Source organism: Lathamus discolor, chromosome 18 (assembly GCF_037157495.1).
Source record: "Lathamus discolor isolate bLatDis1 chromosome 18, bLatDis1.hap1, whole genome shotgun sequence".
NCBI lineage: Eukaryota > Metazoa > Chordata > Aves > Psittaciformes > Psittacidae > Lathamus > Lathamus discolor.
Window position 1 is genome coordinate 241,335 of NC_088901.1, and position 17,807 is coordinate 259,141.

Sequence of the window (17,807 nt, forward strand, 5' to 3'; positions counted from 1 at the left end):
CAGACTGTCATGGAGTGTAGACACAAAGGGGGGTGTAACTGTGACCGATGTCCAGTAGCACAAGACTTGGTTCAGCACTTGAGCATAGTGCAATAAAGTTCTTGCAGTAAAATGTCTTCCCTCTGGCTCCTGATGAATTTATTGCAGCTAATTAATGTTAAATGCTCTTTAATCTGCTTTGTAAAGGCCCTTGGTAATTTTGTTCATGCCCCTTGTGTTACTGGTGGCCACTGGGTTCTAGGCTTGGGTTTGCTGGTTTGAAAGGCCGCTCTGCCTTGGAGAGATGGTACAGCCCTGGAAGCAGAAACAATTCCCTTACTTTCAAACATGTAAACTTACCTTCAAAGAGCCAAAACAGCCCCCAACCCACACACCAGCTCTGAACTTTCCCAAGAACTTTCAGGGGTCTGTTGCAGAACCTACTATTGAGCCACAGGCCTGGGGTGGCAAGCAAGTTCCTGGAGCCTTGGATCCCAGGGAACTACCCTTGCTTGGCATTGGAATGTCAATGCCTCCATCTGTGCAAGTCATTTAAATAACAGCAAGGTGCTGTTTACTGGGCTTCACAGATAACAGCCCAATCAGCTCAATTTGCTGCCGTCAAAGAAATATGACTTGGGAGTCAGTGTCGTGTTCCTAACATGTATCAGATTTTTCCAACTAGGATGCATTTGAAGTGAAGAATTTCTTCCTCATGTCTGATGTAAATCTGCCCAAAGGGACACAACAGGTAATGCTTTTCACAAGTGCGTCTGGAACAGCTTATGCTTAAGGCTGTCCAGGGGCTATGCAGACATCATTACCTTGCAAAAATATTTAACATCAGACTATCAAAACCCAAAACCTTTGGTATGAAGCTGAATCTTGTGACCTTATCTTGTTTTGACCACTCATTTCATCAGAACCTAAATCACCATCATTAGTGAGTGGAAGTGACATAAGTGGAATCTTGTTTTTCATGCCATATATATAGTCTAGATCCTGCTATCACTCACTGGTGGGACACCACCAAAAAGAAAACTGGGTGCTGTCACAAAGTTATGGGCTGACAAAGCTGTTGGACCACCCAGGACAGGAGCTCCTCTTCCTGGGCTTTCTGGAGCACTGGGCAGACCCTCTTTTGGGGGCTGTGGTTGGTACCAGGTAACAGCACTTTGGGAGGGTCTTGGTGTGGCTGGCAAGGAGCTTGCCTCTTGATGAAACATCTGGGTGAGGTTTAGAGGCTGCTGGAACAGCTGCAGCAGACCTGGAGTTTGAGGGCTATGTCTGTGTCCTTTCTTACAGGGCTTAACTCTCTAGATGGAGACAAATGAGGGACACCCTGAGCCAACGCCACAGGAAAATCCTTGATGTAATTCCGTGGATGGATGAGGCGAGCTCAAGAAGGGAAAAGCACCAAGTAAGGAATCACTTTGGCTCTGTCCAGCAAGGGAAAACAAAAGCAGTGAGTAATAATGTGACTCCTTTAGGGCTGCACAAAGTCAACAGAGGGAGGGAATCTTGTCCTAGATGCAAGATGTCCTCTGTGGTTCCTGAAGCCACTTTGCTGGGAAGCTGGGCTGAATGTGAATGACTGGAGTCCTTCACTGAGTCAATTCCCTCACTGAAAAGCACCCTGAGGGGATGCACATGCCCAGAGTTGAAGGGTGGGAGGTTGTGAAAGGCCCCCTGCTCTCAGCGAAGCTGGAGGCTGCCGGGCTGGTGCTGGGAACATCTGCAAGCTCGTGCAGAGAATGGAGAGCACAGCATGGGCCCTCGGCTGTAATAATACTCATCAAGCCCTTGGGTTGTCTTTGGCAAGGCCGTGTGCGTGTGAAGCTCCTGACTTTCCTGGACTACTATTTTGTTTCTGTTTGTTGTCCTTGTTATCCAGGGGGCTGCTGGATCATGGGCATGCTGGGTGGTGTGGGCTGGCTGAGCTGGTTATTTCAGTTGACTGGACTTAGTGCTTGGGCTGCCTTTCGCTGCGGGTGACTGTGTGCAGGCAAGGCTTGTGCTACTTGGTGATTTGTTGCCATTTCGAATTTCAATTTCCAACAGTAAAAGGGAAGAGGAATTCTTGCGTGGAATAGAAATGGCTTTAGGACAGAAATAAGAAATTTTCCTAGAGAAAGGACAGTGGGACCCATCAGGCTGGAGCTGAGCGGGGTTGAGGGGGAAATGTTAGTCGCAGCAGCTTGTTGGCATCTAACCCTCGCTGCTGCTCAGCCTTGCTGCCTGTGCTTGGAGTGCAGGCAAAAAAGCCTCCTGCTTCTTTGAGAGCTCTGATGGATCTTCAGTCCCATTGTTTCCACATTTGGCAGGAAGGGGAGCTTCTGTTTTGCTGGAAGATCTTTGACTACTCCTAATAATGAGTCTTACTTTTGTGTTTCTGTTGCTGGGGGGCAGTGAGTGAGGCAGTGGTTTTCTTGCTATCAGACCAGGCACTGGAGAGATAAACTAAAGATTCGATGGGCTCCCTGGGGACAGAGGGGTTGGCTGGTGCTTTGGAGGAGTCAGCTGGGATGTGTTGTACTGCAGAGCACTAGCTGTGTGACTTGGGCTGGAGCAGCTCATGCTGGGGTGGGTATAAGCCATAGATTTCTCTCTTTCTCCCTAGACAATGAAAACAAGATGAAGGGTAACACAGTGTTGTCAGAGTAGCAGGGAAAACCTGGAGGAAGAACTGTGGGATGCACAACTTCATGATAATCACTAGCTTCTCAATTTTCTTTAGCTCCTGTGCCACTGCAAGCTGTGTGGGACCGGGACCTTACATTGCAGACTGGCATCTGTGGTGTTCCCTTTTGTGGAATGCTAATTTGTACTCATAGAATCCCAGAATCCCAGCCTGGTTTGGGTTAAAGGGACCTTAAAGCTCCTCCAGCTCCAACCTCTGCCACGGGCAGGGACCCCTTCCACTGGAGCAGCTTGCTCCAAGCCCCTGTGTCCAACCTGGCCTTGAGCACTGCCAGGGATGGGGCAGCCACAGCTTCTCTGGGCACCCTGTGCCAGAGCCTCAGCACCCTCCCAGGGAAGAGCTTCTGCCTAAGAGCTCATCTCAGTCTCCCCTCTGGCAGGTTCAAGCCATTCCCCTTGGCCTGTCCCTACAGGCCCTTGTCCAAAGCCACTCTCCAGGTTTCTTGCAGGCCCCTTTTGGTATTAGAAGACCACTACTCATGGTGTCTTTGCAGTCGGGATTCAAAGTCAGGCCTTGTCTCACAGCCATGGAGTGGGGCAAGGGGAATAAGAGCTGCTATTTAAAAGCAAATGTTGTCAAGGAAACTGCTCGGTGGCAGCACTGCACAGAGGAGCCTCCCCAGGGCAGTGTGCTGCGCGGGGCGGCTCCACAGATGTACTTGAGACAGCAGGAATTCAGTGCTAACTACAAAGCCTTGTTTTGGTTACCGTGTGGACTCCATCCCAACCTACTGTAGTTACTCTTTGTACCTTGGTTAATGAGCCAGCTGTGCTTGCCCGTTCTGTAAAGCCAGCCAGAAATTTTAAATAGGAGAAGGGGTCAGGAGGAAGGTGACAGGGAATTACAGCAGCCTTGCTTTTGGTAGCGCTGTTCTGCCTACAAGGGTAATTACTTAAAGCAAGACGGATGCACTGCGTTTCAGTGAGCTCCTCTCCAGCCTGCCTTAAATCCATTACAGGATGGCTCCGTTTGACATCTGCGTCTTTGTCCTTAATGATGACAGTAAATTTAAGCACCCCGGGAGGGCCGCGGGAGCTGCTGCTGCTACAACTCCTTTAACATCACCCCATGGGTGAGGCTTCTGGAGCTGCTTCACCCGGGAGTAATGAGAGAGGCTCCCACACACATCACAGGGCAAAGCTGCGCTGTCAAAACCTGATTGGATTCTGGTAACCTGCGGTTGCTTCCTGGTTACTAGGTAATGACACTGTCCCAGGTGAACCCCTCGTGCCTGCAAAGGTGATTTATCATATGGCTTTCCTGTTCATGTTCTGCGAAGCTGAATCCAAACCTTCCAATTTATTTTGGGACCTTGGTAAGAAATCACAGCATGGTTGCCAAAGGGCAGCAGAATTAAACTGTTTGCCTTTGCTTGGAAGTGGCTTTAGATACTAATTCTGGTGCTCACAGAGCTGAGTCTGCTAGTGATAGTTGGGATGGGAGGCAGTTCTAGGCAGCTGGTTTGCACTTTTCTGCCTTTCCCAGCCCTGCAGCTGCGTAATGACTGATAGTGATAATAAAATCATGGTATATCAGTAATAATTGATACAGCACCAGAGCTTCTCTTACTGCAGACATGCATTAAACTCCTCTGGAGTGACATCCAGGGCAGCTCCACTGTGCTGCCAGGGCACTTCCCTGCTGACCCCATTGCTGCTGAGGGTCCTGCTTTATGCCCTGAGCTGGGTGGTCTGCAGGGGAGGGAATTCTGCCCCCGGATGCTGCAGTGCCAGCGGGGCAGTGACAGAGCTTCATTGTGAATCCAGGCTGTTGTTGCTGCTAAACAAAGCAGCTCTCTAAGCCAAGCCTGCAGGGCTGAGAGACTAAATGCTCTCCAGTTCTCATGTTTATGCATATATGCTGTATACATTTCCATTATTCCACCTGTTTGGTGATAATGGGTGTTTGGGATGGAGCAGCTGCTGAAGTGGCACATGGGGCGGATTGCATCAGCAGGTGACATTTTTCACTGGGTTTATCTTTGAGGACAAGTCGGGCCTGCGATAAACTGGCTGCTCCTTCATTTACCAGAGGACAAAGCTGCCATTATTCAGGGGCAGAAGAAAGTGAAACCCCAGGGGATGAGCTGAGTGCATGTGTGATAGCCCCGTTCTGGCTGTGCAGGCATTAATGCAAGGACTCAAGGTCAAAGGCTACCCGGCTCTGAGCCTCGGAGGCAGAAGGGGCCTCCAGAAGGAAGAATGGTTTATTTCTTTCTCTCATGGAGTCATGTATCAATTATCCCTAGTGTCTAGCAGCCTAGGAAGGGAATAGAATTTCTGCTCTTTGAGAGGTTCTGCATCTACCATTCATTTGCTGGGCAGAGGATTGAAACTCTGCACGCCTTTTGGGGCAGGAGGCTAAAAGCAGAGATGTCGTGTAGCCTTACGAGAGGGGAAGACCCAAAGGGCAGCAGCTTTGCTTTTAATCTCAGGTGGTCCTTCTGTCGTTCATGAGGCAAATGGTGCTGATTATGTGAATTAGGGAAATCTGCTGTGCTCTGTTCTAGAGGGATTGCTGAGAAATTGAAGAAGTTACCAGTCCTGTGTGGCAGAGAATTGTGGCGGGGTTCAAATAACCAGATCAGTTCAAAACTGGAGGGGCTTAAAAATCAATTTCGTCAAGCTTTTCTGACAAGAAACTGGTACCTGGATCTGCTGCAATACCGTATCATGACATGACCAGCTGTTGGCTGCTGCCCGGCTGCCTCTGAGCCCTTGGTCTTGCCAATCTGCAGAGCAGTGCTGTGCCCTCCGTCAGGGATGCTTGTGAAGCCCCTGCCTCGTGATGAGCCTTGGGAAGACTGCTCATTGCAGCCTAACAAACCAGCTCTGTGGCAAACCCGTCCTCAGCAGGAGCAGAGCAGAGCAAGCTCTGCGCATTCATCCCAGCCTCAGCTTCTGCGGGGGTACCCCGTTGGCTGTTGTACAAACAGGCAGAGGAGAGGATCCTGTGGAATACAAATGGATCTGGGCTTCGGCATGGGCATCCTGCAGCAGACTTATGCTTTCCCTCACACCCAGCCAGGGCTCTGCTCACTCAGCAGGTTCCTGGGCCAGCTTTCCCTCTGGCAGCAGTGCTTGCTGCCAGCTCCTTCTTGGTTGAGAAACATGCAGGCTAGAGAAAACTGGCCCTGAGCAGGAGAGGTTCTGAGGTGTCCCTGGCAATTCCCAGGCTCCTGGCCTCTCTGGGACAACGAGAGGCTGTTTCCACCTTCAGATCAATTGAAATCAGCGCCTTGTTTTGGGGAAAATACATGATCTGTTGTCTCACTGCCTCAGCAGTGAATTGATTACAGGAAGCAGTTGCAGTAGCATGAAAGAAATGCGTCTCAGCTAGACAGCAAGGAGCAGGTTTGTTTGTGCCTGCGATCTGTGTGCTTGCCTCAGTAGATGAAGGTGTCAGCAAGCACCCCAGCACATTTCAACTCTGCTGCCTCCTGCCTCTTCCAGCTCGGCTCTTGGAGCTCTGGAAATGTGTTCATTTGGAAGCAACGTGTGGAGCAGCCCACATGAGCAGGGAGCTTTCTCCTTTCCTCTTGAAGCACCAGCATTTGGGTGCCAGGCACAAAATCCTGGCTGGATGCTGCTGCGGGTTGTGAGCTCTGCTGCCCTTTGCAGCTCTTGCCTTGATCTCCTTAATGGCCTCAGCTTGCGTCCTGCTTCCAAACTGAAGCCAAATGGGAATGATTCATGTGGGAGAGAGGACTCGAACACTTATGGTGCAGCTCCACAGGGGATTATGATGTCCCTGACTGATGGAGGGGATTGCTGCCCATCTTTTCCAGCAGCTGAGCCCTGTGTGCACCTCTGCTCCACAGGAGGAGCAGATAGGAGGTGTGAGAGCCCCTAGCCTGGTGCTGGGGGATTGTTGCTGTCAGCAGAGCTGTGAGACGAGGCAAGAATGTCTCAGCCTTTCCCCAGGGGCTCTGGCTGTCTGCACCCTCTCCTGCAAAAGCACTGTCTCTGCTTACACAAGTTACATCCTTCCCTTTCCCGGGCCTTTTTCTCCTTGCAATAAGCCTGCAAGATCCCAGCAATGGGAAATGGTCAGTCCAGGCAGATGGAGGCCTCCTGAGTACCGTGTGAACCAGCTTTCCCCAGTATGAATTTTGGCATGAGATGGGAGTGGGTTCTTTGGGAGATGCTCTTTGATGGGAGCCAGTCATGCAGCACAGGATGCAAGAGCTTCCTTCGGTCCATCATCTTCTCTTGACACCTCTTCAGGAATTATCTGGCTGTTTTTATCCTGTGCTTTGTAACTTGGAGTCTGGCAGCTCCCTGGAGAGGGGCCTCTTCCCTCCCTTGCCTCCTTACAGCAAGCCAATGTCTCCCTGCTGCCCTGCCCCGTTTTCCTGGGATTACTTGCCGATATCCCTGCTGTGCTCTTGCTGTCTTGACTGCTGGGGCTGTCATTCATCCAGTGAGCCATTTTTGATGGGAATAGATGTAACCTCTTAGAGATCCATCTCATATTGAAAATGCAATAATATAGAAAGCAATTGCTCTTTGAGTCAGCCCTTGAGGGCTTCTGACTTATGTCTGCAGGGCTTAATGCAGCAGGGAGCATTGTCCTAATTGATGAGAGCTCTGTGTTGCTCCAGAACTCCGATATGTGATCAATATGGGGTAGAAATGGAGCAGCATTAAATTTGTTCCTTCCCAGGACCTCCCATGAGAAGTGCAAGAAATATTTCCAGCCTCAGAAAGTGATTTCCCAGCTGGAGACTGATGGGGCCACGTGTCTCTGTGGGGCTCTGCAGTGCTGCCTTCCCAGTCCTGTCCCATCCCCACGTTTCCATCGTTATGTCAGATCTCTGCGCTTCATAAAACCTGATTCTAAGCTCGAGTCTCCCTCACATTTGCTGTGTAGCTGAGGCAGAAAACAGATGAGAACAGCACTGAGAGCTGAAGGGTGGGGGAATGTCTCCAGCTCTAGTGAGAAAAGGGTCATAAAACACCAGGGGTGTTGATTTAATGCACGTTTTGCTTTTGGTGTGAGAGAAAGAAGGAATTTTAGATAGATTCCTTGGCAGAATGCAGGAAGGAGATGATCCTTTTTCCCTTGACAGGGATGTTTCAAGGGCAGACAGTGATGCTGGGGACAGTGACCTTCTAAATCTGCACTATAATCTCAAGTATGAGCAGCCCTGGGGATCCACATCAGTGACTCTCAGGAGGAGCTCTGGCTCCTCGCTCTGCAGCTCTGGGGCTGCGCAGTCATGCATCTCCCGTTGTTCTCAATGATGTACCAAGGCCATGGCCCTGTTGCTTGTGGGGTCCTGGTTATGGGCTGGGGTGAGATGCTCTGCCAGTGCCAGGCTATGCATGGCAGGGCTCTTTGGGAATTTCATCTGGGAGTGAGAGTAATTCCCAGCAGTTGAGGCAGTGGGACCCTCAGTTGCTCTGTCAGAAGCCTGCAAAGTGCATGATTTGCCTCTTCAGATGGCATCAGCTCATTCCTGTATTGGTGAGATCATCCCGGGGTGGCCCCAGAGCCAGATGTCGTTGCTGTTAGAGGAGAGGTTTTGGAGGCCGTCTCCTCATGACTCCAGGGTGGTGACTTCTCCGCGCCTCCAGCTTTGTAAACCTCCCCTTAGGAGCTATGGGAGCCATGTGGAAGATCAAAAGGTGCTTCAGCTTGGCTGCCTCTGTTGCCCTTACACTTAGAGCGTAATTAGAAATACAGTCCATCCCCTGTACGCTGGTGCCATCCCAGCCTGTCTGAATTCCACAGCTATATTTTGTGATTACCAGCACTGGAGCTGCTACTGCTGGTTCCCTGACTTCCCCATCTGCTGTCTGCCTCGCACAATCTGAACACAATCCCAGAGGGAGACAGGATGTATTTGTCACCTGGCTGAGCATGATGGTCTGGACCCTTGAGGTCTTCTACATCCCTTAGTGGAATGTCTTTGCTAACTAAGAGTGAGGCAGATGTAGGGGTGGCAGAGCCAAGCATGGGCGGGTTCCTGGCTGAAAAACAGCAAGTTCCATGAATAACTTCCGTTCTTGGTTATGGTCCAGAATGGTGTATACCACTTTGAGAGGCTTGTGGGCTCAGACGCCTTTGGTTTTGATGCTGGATGCATCCTTAAAGTTCAGCCATCTGGTAAAGCACCTGCCTTTGCCTTGCCAAGGAGTGAAGAGCAGATTCCCTGTGGTGCAGTACCCTGGGATTTATCCTGATGGTGCTGGGAGAAACAGGGACTGAGTCATCCCAGGGGGTGGAAGGGGATCAGGAGCGATGTCTCGCTGTGTCCTAGTGGAGCGGTTCTCCTGCTCCATGCCAGATGGGGCTGCACGTGCCTGGGCTCCCGGGGCAGGAATAGGGAGGGTGTGATGTGCTGTGGCTCAGCAAGGTGCTGCTCCCCTGCTCTGCTTCCCATCCCCTCACTGCTGGCAAAGGGGAAGGCTTGTGTGCACCCTGCCAGCAGTGGCCCTGGCATTGCCATGGCCAGGCTGCAAGCCCTCTCTGTCCCCAGCACGTGCACCACCCTTCCCAACATGGGGGCTGTGTTTCCCAAGCCCCATCTGAGGCAGGCCAGGCTGCTTCTGTGTGCTCCAGTGGAATGCTTTGCAAAGCTTGCAAAGCGCTGCAGGGATGAAACCTGAGGATTTTATGACGCTCTCCTTGTGTTTCCAGGCAGGGTTCTTGGCCAAAGCAGGGCTCGCTGAGTTGCAGCGAGGTGGGATGTTCGGGCTAACCTGTTTCTGGGAATCTCCTATCCCAGGAGAGAGGAGCCCAACTTGCCGGTGTCGCTGCACAGTGCTGCAGCTCTCCTCTTTCCCTGTTCCCACTTCCCAACTGACTTTTAAAAACCTGTTAAAAACACTGGAGTCTTTCTGAAGTCACATCCTTGTGATTCGGAGGACGCGCTGACGAGTGCGGCAGCCTGGGAGCGTGATGGGAACACGTTTTTCAGAGCTTTTGATGCAAGGGGAAGGGGAGGGGAACTGGCCTGCGTGGGAAGGGTCCCTGGCACTGCAACACAGAGAGCTTAAAAAGAAAGAAATCTGCAATTTGTTTAGCTGTTTCCTCCCCAGTTTTCTCACATTCCTGGGACTGACTCATAAACCTGCTGCTCTGCATTTCTGGTACTCAGCCTGAGGGCCTAATTCATGCGGTACTGGATGTCTCGTAGCTCTGCAGTACTGTTGTGGAGCACGTGGAAGAGCTCGGCACAACATGCTTTGCACCCCACAGGATTCATCTTGGGGACCCCTTGTCTGTAGGAAAGGAGAGAGCTGATTGCTATGGAACTAAAAACAGTTTACATGTTTCTTGAGCCTTCGGGAAGTGTCCAGGCAAGCTCTGTTCCAGGATGCTGGTCTGTGCTTTACCCAGGGCTTGGGCAAGGTGTTAATGGGGATTCAGACACGGGGTGGAGTGTACATCAGATCCGTTCGGCAGCCGTGGAAGAGATGCTGTGAAAGTTGGCCTGGATAGTCTATAAATACAGCAGGGTCAGGAAACAGATCCGTGACATTTTGCATTAGCGGGGAGAAAACAGAATTTCATCCCAGTTTTTATTCAATAGAGTAACTGATAATGAACCTTCCTCCGAGCAGTCCATCGCCATGGCAACCAGCATGACGCGCTGGGATGGAGGCGAGCGGCGCTGAGAGGAGGGCGGGCGGCAGCAAATGGCTTCACCATGGTGCACGGATGGGCTCCTGCCCCGGCTGGCTCCCGGCGGCAGAGGTTCAGGTTGGCCCGGGGACGCGGTGTTGGTCTGGGGAGCGTTGGCTGAGGCTCGAGGCACTGGGTTTGCAGCACTGGGTGATGGTGGAGCAGCAATTTCCATTGTGGAGGCTGTCACTGTCTATGTCCTGTCCTAAAGGGAAGAGGGAGAGAGCGCTGTGCCTCGTAAAGCTCCACTGCCTGTCAGCAGGTTCATGGGCTGTTGTCTTCCATGGGATACACCTGAAGGACCCTGCTGGGCTGAGCAGCAGATGAGACACCTGCAAGCAGACCCTTGAGGCTGTGATCTCTGTTCCCTTTTGTCCAGGGAGGAAGAGGGTCCTTTGGTTCATCAGTCACACATCGTGCAACCCGTGTGCATTGCTGACCTTCGGCTTTTCTTGTTTGGTGTTTTTCCCACCGCCTGGAAGAGCAGGCAGTGGTGCTTTGAGGGCAAACCCCGCACTTTGAAGTCTTATCTTCATGAGCAAGAGCAGTTGTCTGACTCCAGAGCATGTCTGGGATGCAGATTCAAGTCCCTCCTGTGAATGAGACCCCAACATATCATTGCTGGGGATCCTGACACAATGAAATAGGCACTGGGTGAGAGACAGGCTTGCCTTGTGAAGCAGGGAAAGGGTTTAGGAGCAGCTTCCTTCCCAGGGAAGGGCTGTCAGGGAAGCAACAGGAGGTGGAAAGGTGCCAGCCTGGACCTGCCCACCCTTCCCAGGGTATGGCAGGGAGAGCAGCAGGACCGAGTGAGGCCCTTGAGGCTCCAGAGAGGGAAGGCAGCTTTTCTTTGTCCCTTGGTTTGTCACCTTTCTGCATGTTAAAGCCTCCTGGTTTCCCCTTCAGAGCCTGTGATCACAGAGCCTGTTGGGGCTGGGTCTGTACCTGTCACCTGCCTGCTCGAGTGCTTTGTGTCAGTATGCCAGGAGCAGGTCACTGTGGACTTTAGGATGGAAAATAAAAGCTGGAAGTGGAGGAGGCTGAATTCATTCCAAGCGGGAATCATAGATCTCCTGTCTCCTGGGGGCATGTTGATGAATGTGGCAGACGTTCCTGGTCATTATTTCATAGCCTGTGGGCTTCCTAGTGACAGGCATCATCCCTGTGCCTGGTGTCCTTGTTGGTCATCTGGTTTGGAGGCTGAATCTCTGAACTCCCCAGCCTGCCATAGGGAAAGCTCTTTGCAGAGTCACTCTTTAATCTCTTGCAGAAGCAGGCGCCAGAGTCAGGAGGGAGAGCAGATGGTGACCTGGTTTTGCCAGTGAAAGAATGAGGCTGGAAAGGCACCGTTGAAGTGAGGACACAGGGAAGAGGCTGCCTGGCAGTGCCTTATATAAACAAGAGTTCATTTGAGCCAGCCCCATCCTGAGAGGGCCTGAGACCTGCCTTTTCCCATGCTCCAGGAGGAAGATGTGGTGGGGAGGTGATGGTGGAAAATGTGGATCTCTGTGGTGCTTGATTCTTAACCCGTGGTGTTAAAAGTGTGTGTGGTATATGGGAGGAGTTTGCCCATCATGTAGCTGGTCTCTGATTGTCACTGCAGAAGTGACCCTCCAGGAGATAGACCCCGCTGTTCATGTTTCTGCCTGATCCCCGATGTTTGTCCGAAGCAGGAAGAATGAGTGTATTTTTCCCTTTGTTTTCCCATGTGCAGTTAACTATTTGAAGATGATTCACTGTTATGCACATAAACATATGCTTCTGCTTGGTTGTTGCTAATTTCTTGGCTTCCACAGCTTCTTCTGGGAGTTTGGCCGTGTCTGGTTTGTGTCGAGTGAACAAGTGTGGTTAGTGCCTGTTGCTTTGTGAGGGGTTGGCTGTGGGGGAGTTGTGGGTTGAAGCTTGGTCCCTGCTCACATTCATCTCCTGCCTTCATCACAGCTTCATGGCTGGCAACTTCTGCTGTAGCAGAAGGTGCCTGGGGCAGAGTGGGTTGCCCTGAGCAGGAGAACTCAGAAGTCACTTGAGCTGCAGGGCTGGGAGGTGCTGAGTGCGTTACCCTGGGAGAGATTGGCTGGTCTTGAGATGTGATCTGCAGTGGAAGATGTGGCTGTCACTTCCCAGTGGGGAATACAGAATAACGGAGAAAGGATTCAAAGGGTGGATAAATGAGCCCTTTGCCTCATGATAGTTCATGCAAACCTGTCCTAGGTTCTGTGTAGATCAAGTTTCCAGCTGCTAGCTCCTGCATGAGATGGAAGGTGGCCATCAAGGCCAGGCTGGGGCTTGGAGCAACCTGCTCTAGTGGAAGGTGTCCCTGCTCATGGCAGGGGGTTGGAACTGGAGGAGCTTTAAGATCCTTCCAGCCCAAACCATTCTGTGATTCTATGGTCTTGATCCTACACAGGGCAATGCCCTACGTCAGGGGCTCCCCACACCACCATGGCACAGCTTCCTGGGAAATCCCAGCTCTGCTGGAGCTAGCCCAACAAGGGGATGGATGTCCCTGTGTTTAACAAGGGTGCTGTGTACCAGCCAGGTATTTTGGAGATATTAATGGGAGCGAGAGAGTGTTTCCAGGCCTGGGGAAGCAGCAAAATGGTCCAAATGTGGATGTGGAGAGACATACTAAGAGCAAGAGGCTGCGAAGTGCTGTGATGATTAGGAGGGGATACAGGGAGGCAAATGAGTCACTTGGAGATTAGGTAAATCTCAGCAGGATTATTACAAGGGAAAATCCTACAGATGTTGGATTTCAGCAGCTTGAGAAGTCACCTTAAAAGGGGAATTTTCTAGGACACTGACCTTGGAAAAATGCATCTTGTTTTAATGGGGATTTGGGTGCAAAACCCTGTCTGGTTCCGGCTCTGCTGGTCCATCCCTCTGTAAAAGAGATTCATAGCCCTTCGCAGCCCACATGGTAGGGCAGATGGCCCAGCGCACAGGGCAGCAGTGTCCTTCGGGTGCAGGACAGGGTACCCCGGCTGTCCTTTGGTGCTCACCGTGTCAGGTCGTGCTGCCCTGAGCCTACCAGGGTGAAGTTCCCCAGCTGTTTCTGCAGGACAGCAGCGATGGGACAGAGTGGTCTTGGTTCTGCTCCAGGGCGTATGGCACTAGGGGCTGCCTCATGTATCCCTAGTGGCCGAGGCTGGGCTTTGAGCAGGGGGTTGCTTGCAGGGGAGACGTGATGGTAAAGGCCATCAGCACTGGCTCAGAGAGCCAAGGGGGAGCAGGCTTTGTTGTCTCGGTAGGCCTGTGCACTGTCTGGGAAGCTGGCTGCTGGTGTGATCCAGCCTGTGATCCTTCTGGATGGAATATTAACTTTCAGAGCATGAAATGTTTATGAATGAGGCAGTGGTATTTGGGCATGCGGCTGTGCAAGGCAATAGCTCCGAGAGAAGCGCCCTCCTCTTTTTTCTGGCAAACTATCATGATCATCAGTTTCTTTTTATGACCATCCAGAGGGAAGAAGGGGGCAGTTGGATTATGAAGGTTTCTGTGGGAGGGTTGTGCTGTGATGGATTTTGGTGTAGGGATGGCCCTTGGGAGAGCGCAGCAGTTTAGCTGTCTGCTCTTCAGCCCCTCTCTTTGTCTCCTGCAAGGTTGTAGATTAGCCTGGTGTAAGCAGGGGAGGGTGCAGCTGGTGGCCCTGTAACTGCCTCTTGTTCACTCATGAGCGAGCTCTGCCTCTCATTGCCGACAGTAAAGGTGCTGTGAGCCGAGTGGTTTCAGTGTAGCCCACCCTGCCCTTGTCCTCTGGCTTCTGCAGGGAAAATGGGTACTAGTGTTGATTTGGAGTCTGGCTCTTCAGCCTGCCTCACGTCCCTTGGCTTGGCGGGGGCTCCTGTGAGCACCAGGCAAGAGGAGAAGGAGCTGCCACCACCCAGGCCTTCATCGATGGGGGCGTCTGCATGGCCTTGGGTGCAGAGGGGGGGTGTTCCCGTTACTTGAGCTGTCTGCAGGGGGAAGCACTCCCCACAGGGGTCGGTGGCAGTGCCTGGGATCAGCCCATTCGCTGGCAGTGCTCCTGAGCCAGTCTCTTGCACCCTGCCCCTTTATTTCGAATGGCAGCTCCGCAGTTCCGCAGGTGTCAGATGAGCAGCGCTCCTGTCCTGGAGCACAGTGCCTTGGTTCACTAGGAATAGATCAGAACTTAATCCTGAAAAGATAAAGCAGCGCTGCTCCTCAGGCAGGTTAAGTGATAGCAGGAGGAATTTTCCAGCCCATGAAGCAGGCGGATGGAGGTGGTGAGCATCCCCTTGCATGGCAGCTCCTCTGCTGGGTCGTCACATGAAGCCTTTATTCCTGACCCAGAGCATTGTGTTCTTTTAGGGGTAATTGGGCTACATGGTGCTTTGAGCTGCCAGGATGCACCTGTCCAGGCTCACGTTCCCATCACTGGGATATGCCCGGCGTGGAGGACACATTTCCACAGCCACGTGCAGCAATGCTGACCTGGAAAGATCTGAAGGACGCATATCCACAGCAGATAAAAGTCTGCCTTGTGTTTGCCACAGGCTGCAGCTGCTTCCAAATGCCGTTACACAACGTGAGCTCTCCTGTCGTGTGGAATTTGACTTTAACAACCTTATAATTTAGCAGAGTGATGATTCTTCTCCTACCTTGTTCCCAAGTTGTTGCCATCCTGGGAGTGCTGTGCTGCCGTTAAGAGATGGACTGGAGTTAATAATGGGTCAGCCCCTTTGCTAGGCACAGCATGGCTTTCTGCTGGGGCAAGGGTGAGGAATGAACTAGTTAAGCAAGCTGGCATAGGCAGGAATGAAAATACTGGCAAATACACCTTGGTCAGGCAGGTGATGGCCTCAGCCCTCCTGGTTCAGCAAGAGCACATATTAAATAGTCATCTCATGCAAGAGCAAGGTGCCTCTGTGCTCTTAATGAGGAGGCTGTGATGCTGTGTGGGGAGATACGTGTCTGCATCGTGTTTTGAGAATGATTTCAGGCAGAAAATGGTTTTGTTCTCTTGTCTGCATTGATACAAACAGGAGACAGGTTTGGGGAAGGCAAAGAATAAATTTTAATTGGATGCTGAGACTCAAATGTGCCTTCAGTAGATCTGAAGAGCACCTTGGCCCCATGCTCCTGCTCAGAGGATGCTCGGGGTTCCCGAATCCCTCTCATTAGTGGAAGAAGGGGTTCAGGTCATCAGGGCTGGTCTCTGTAACGTGGTGAGGAGGAGCAGAGGAGTGGGGAGGCATATTCTGAGGAAGCTTCAGTGTCTGCCCATTGGCGGTGGCTCTCTGAAGAAGAAAGTTGGATTCTGTGGATGCCCAGAGAAGCTGTGGCTGCCCCATCCCTGGCAGTGCTCAAGGCCAGGTTGAACACAGAGGCTTGGAGCAAGCTGCTCCAGTGGAAGGGGTCCCTGCCCCTGGCAGGAGTTGGAACTGGATGAGCTTTAAGTCTCTTCCAACACAAATCACTGCAACTTAATGATTTAAGGGCACAGGCTCTGCCAGGGTTGGTGCACAGAAGCTAATGTGGCTCATGGGTGAGAATCATGAATGTGCTGATGTTTTCCATGAGCTGGGTGCAGTTACCAGGCAAAGCCTCGCATCCGGTTCCTCTTCCCTTAAAAGCACAGGGAGTTAAACCCTTGTTTGGGATGCGACTGTTACGGAGTGAGAGCTGCTTTGAAGCAAGCTATTCTGAAACACAGCGAACCTCATCCTTGTGCTTCTCCAGGGAAATGGCTCGCCCCAGGGAGAAGTTGTACCTTAAAGTCACCCGGAACCTCTGGCTGCCTCTTCTTGGAGGATGAGACAAAACTCCTGCACTGTCTGTGCCATGTTCCCTCCCTGGGAATGAAAACAAGGTCAAGGTCCTCCTTCTGAGCCCTCCGTCTGGGATCAAGCTGCTCAGGTAGTATGGTAGTACACACTGCTGCAGTGTGGGATACGGAAGCTGACATGTGCTCCTGAGGCACAGGAGATGTGGGGTTAAGCTCAGGTGGCTAGCATAGAGGTTTTCGCACATGTGAAGGTTTTTTTCCTTGTGTGGTTTGCTTAGAGGGGCTGGAGAAAGTCTCCCAGTGTATGTTTCTGGTCTGAGAAATGTGAAGCATGTGCCCCAGCCTGCAGGAAGGCCACTTTATAGAGGCTAGAAGTAAATAATCGACATTAATAGCAGTAACAGCATGGTATCGTGTTGCAAACATAAGCCTTGAGTAAATGTGAAGGTTATCAAATAAATAATAATGATAATCCTGTGTATTTTTGCTCCTTTGGCTTTAAAAGCTGGCTTTAAGAAGGTTTTCTAAAGCAGCCTCACCAGGCCAGTGCCTCAGCACCCTCACAGAGAGAGCTTCTGCCTAAGAGCTCATCTCAGTCTCCCCTCGGGCAGGTTAAAGCCATTCCCCTTGGCCTGTCCCTACAGGCCCTTGTCCCAAGCCCCTCTCCAGGTTTCCTGCAGCCCCTTTAGGCACTGGAGCTGCTCTAAGGTCTCCCCTTCAGGAGCCTTCTCTTCTCCAGGCTGCCCCAGCCCAGCTCTCTCAGCTTGGCTCCAGAACAGAGCTGCTCCAGCCCTCACAGCGTCTCTGTGGCCTCCTCTGGACTAGCTCCAGCAGCTCCATGTCCTTGTGCTGTCGCCCCAGCATCTTTTGGCAAAGCCAACTTTGCATGTCAGTGGTGCCCATGAGGGACTCATCCTGCCCCTGCTCCCGAGCCCTCCATAAAACCTCAGTTGGCTGTTGTGATTGTGTTTGGGGCAGTGAAGCGCTTTAGCATCAGCTGGGAAAAGGAAGGGTGATGTCACTGGAGTTATTGGAAGGGGGTTGTACTTTGGGTTTTGGTCTTTCCAACCACTGATTCCTGCCACAGCCTGCAGTGACTGCATGTAGCTGCTCATCGTAGAACTGGTGCCATATTTTTAGCTGTGGTCAGCCTCAAGTCACAGCTGAGCTGCAGTGACATGCTGGCATGCAGAATTAGCTACATCTCCTTTAGAGTGATTTGTACAATTAGTGCTGGTGTGTCACTTGAAGGAAAACTATTCCCATCTCCAGATCTTCTGATACAGCAGGAAAACCCCTGCAATTAGCAGCAGTGCTTGGAGCTGTGGCTGCAGCTTTCGGCACAGGGGATTTGGGGTTCTTCTGCCTGCCTGAGTACGGGCAGGGAGCCTGGCATGGGTAGGGAGCTGTAGGGGCAGAGCATCCCCTCCTATGGAAACTGTGCTTGTGCAGGACCATTCCTGTGGTCCCGCGGCAATGCTGGCCACATGGCCAAGCTCCTCGGCTGGTTTGGAGGCTTTGCCCCATATCCCTTGCTGGGGGCCCCGGGGAACCCCACTGCTCTCAGGGCAAAGGCATGGCTATAGCAGATGGGCTGGATGACAGCTAAAAAATGTCATCCTGGTTGGAGAACATGATCACAAGGCATTTGTTTAATAGGATGTGGGTGGGTCATTCCCACTCGTTGCTGCAAATGCTCTTTACAGGGAGCAAACAGTGAGAGCAGAGAGGACTGATGTGTTTTAC

At 51.8% G+C, this 17,807-nt stretch overlaps 1 protein-coding gene across 3 annotated transcripts in view; it reads left to right on the forward strand.

Annotated features, from left to right (window-relative positions):
* Positions 1-1,343: 1,343 nt before the first annotated feature.
* The window catches only part of ADGRB2 (adhesion G protein-coupled receptor B2), a 92,381-nt gene continuing 75,917 nt past the window's right edge, over positions 1,344-17,807 (forward strand). For all 3 annotated transcript variants that reach the window (XM_065697770.1, XM_065697768.1, XM_065697769.1), the window contains exon 1: positions 1,344-1,399. In XM_065697770.1, coding sequence (XP_065553842.1) covers positions 1,364-1,399 — 36 coding nt within the window. In that variant the 5' untranslated portion in view covers positions 1,344-1,363. The remainder of the gene's footprint in view (positions 1,400-17,807) is intronic.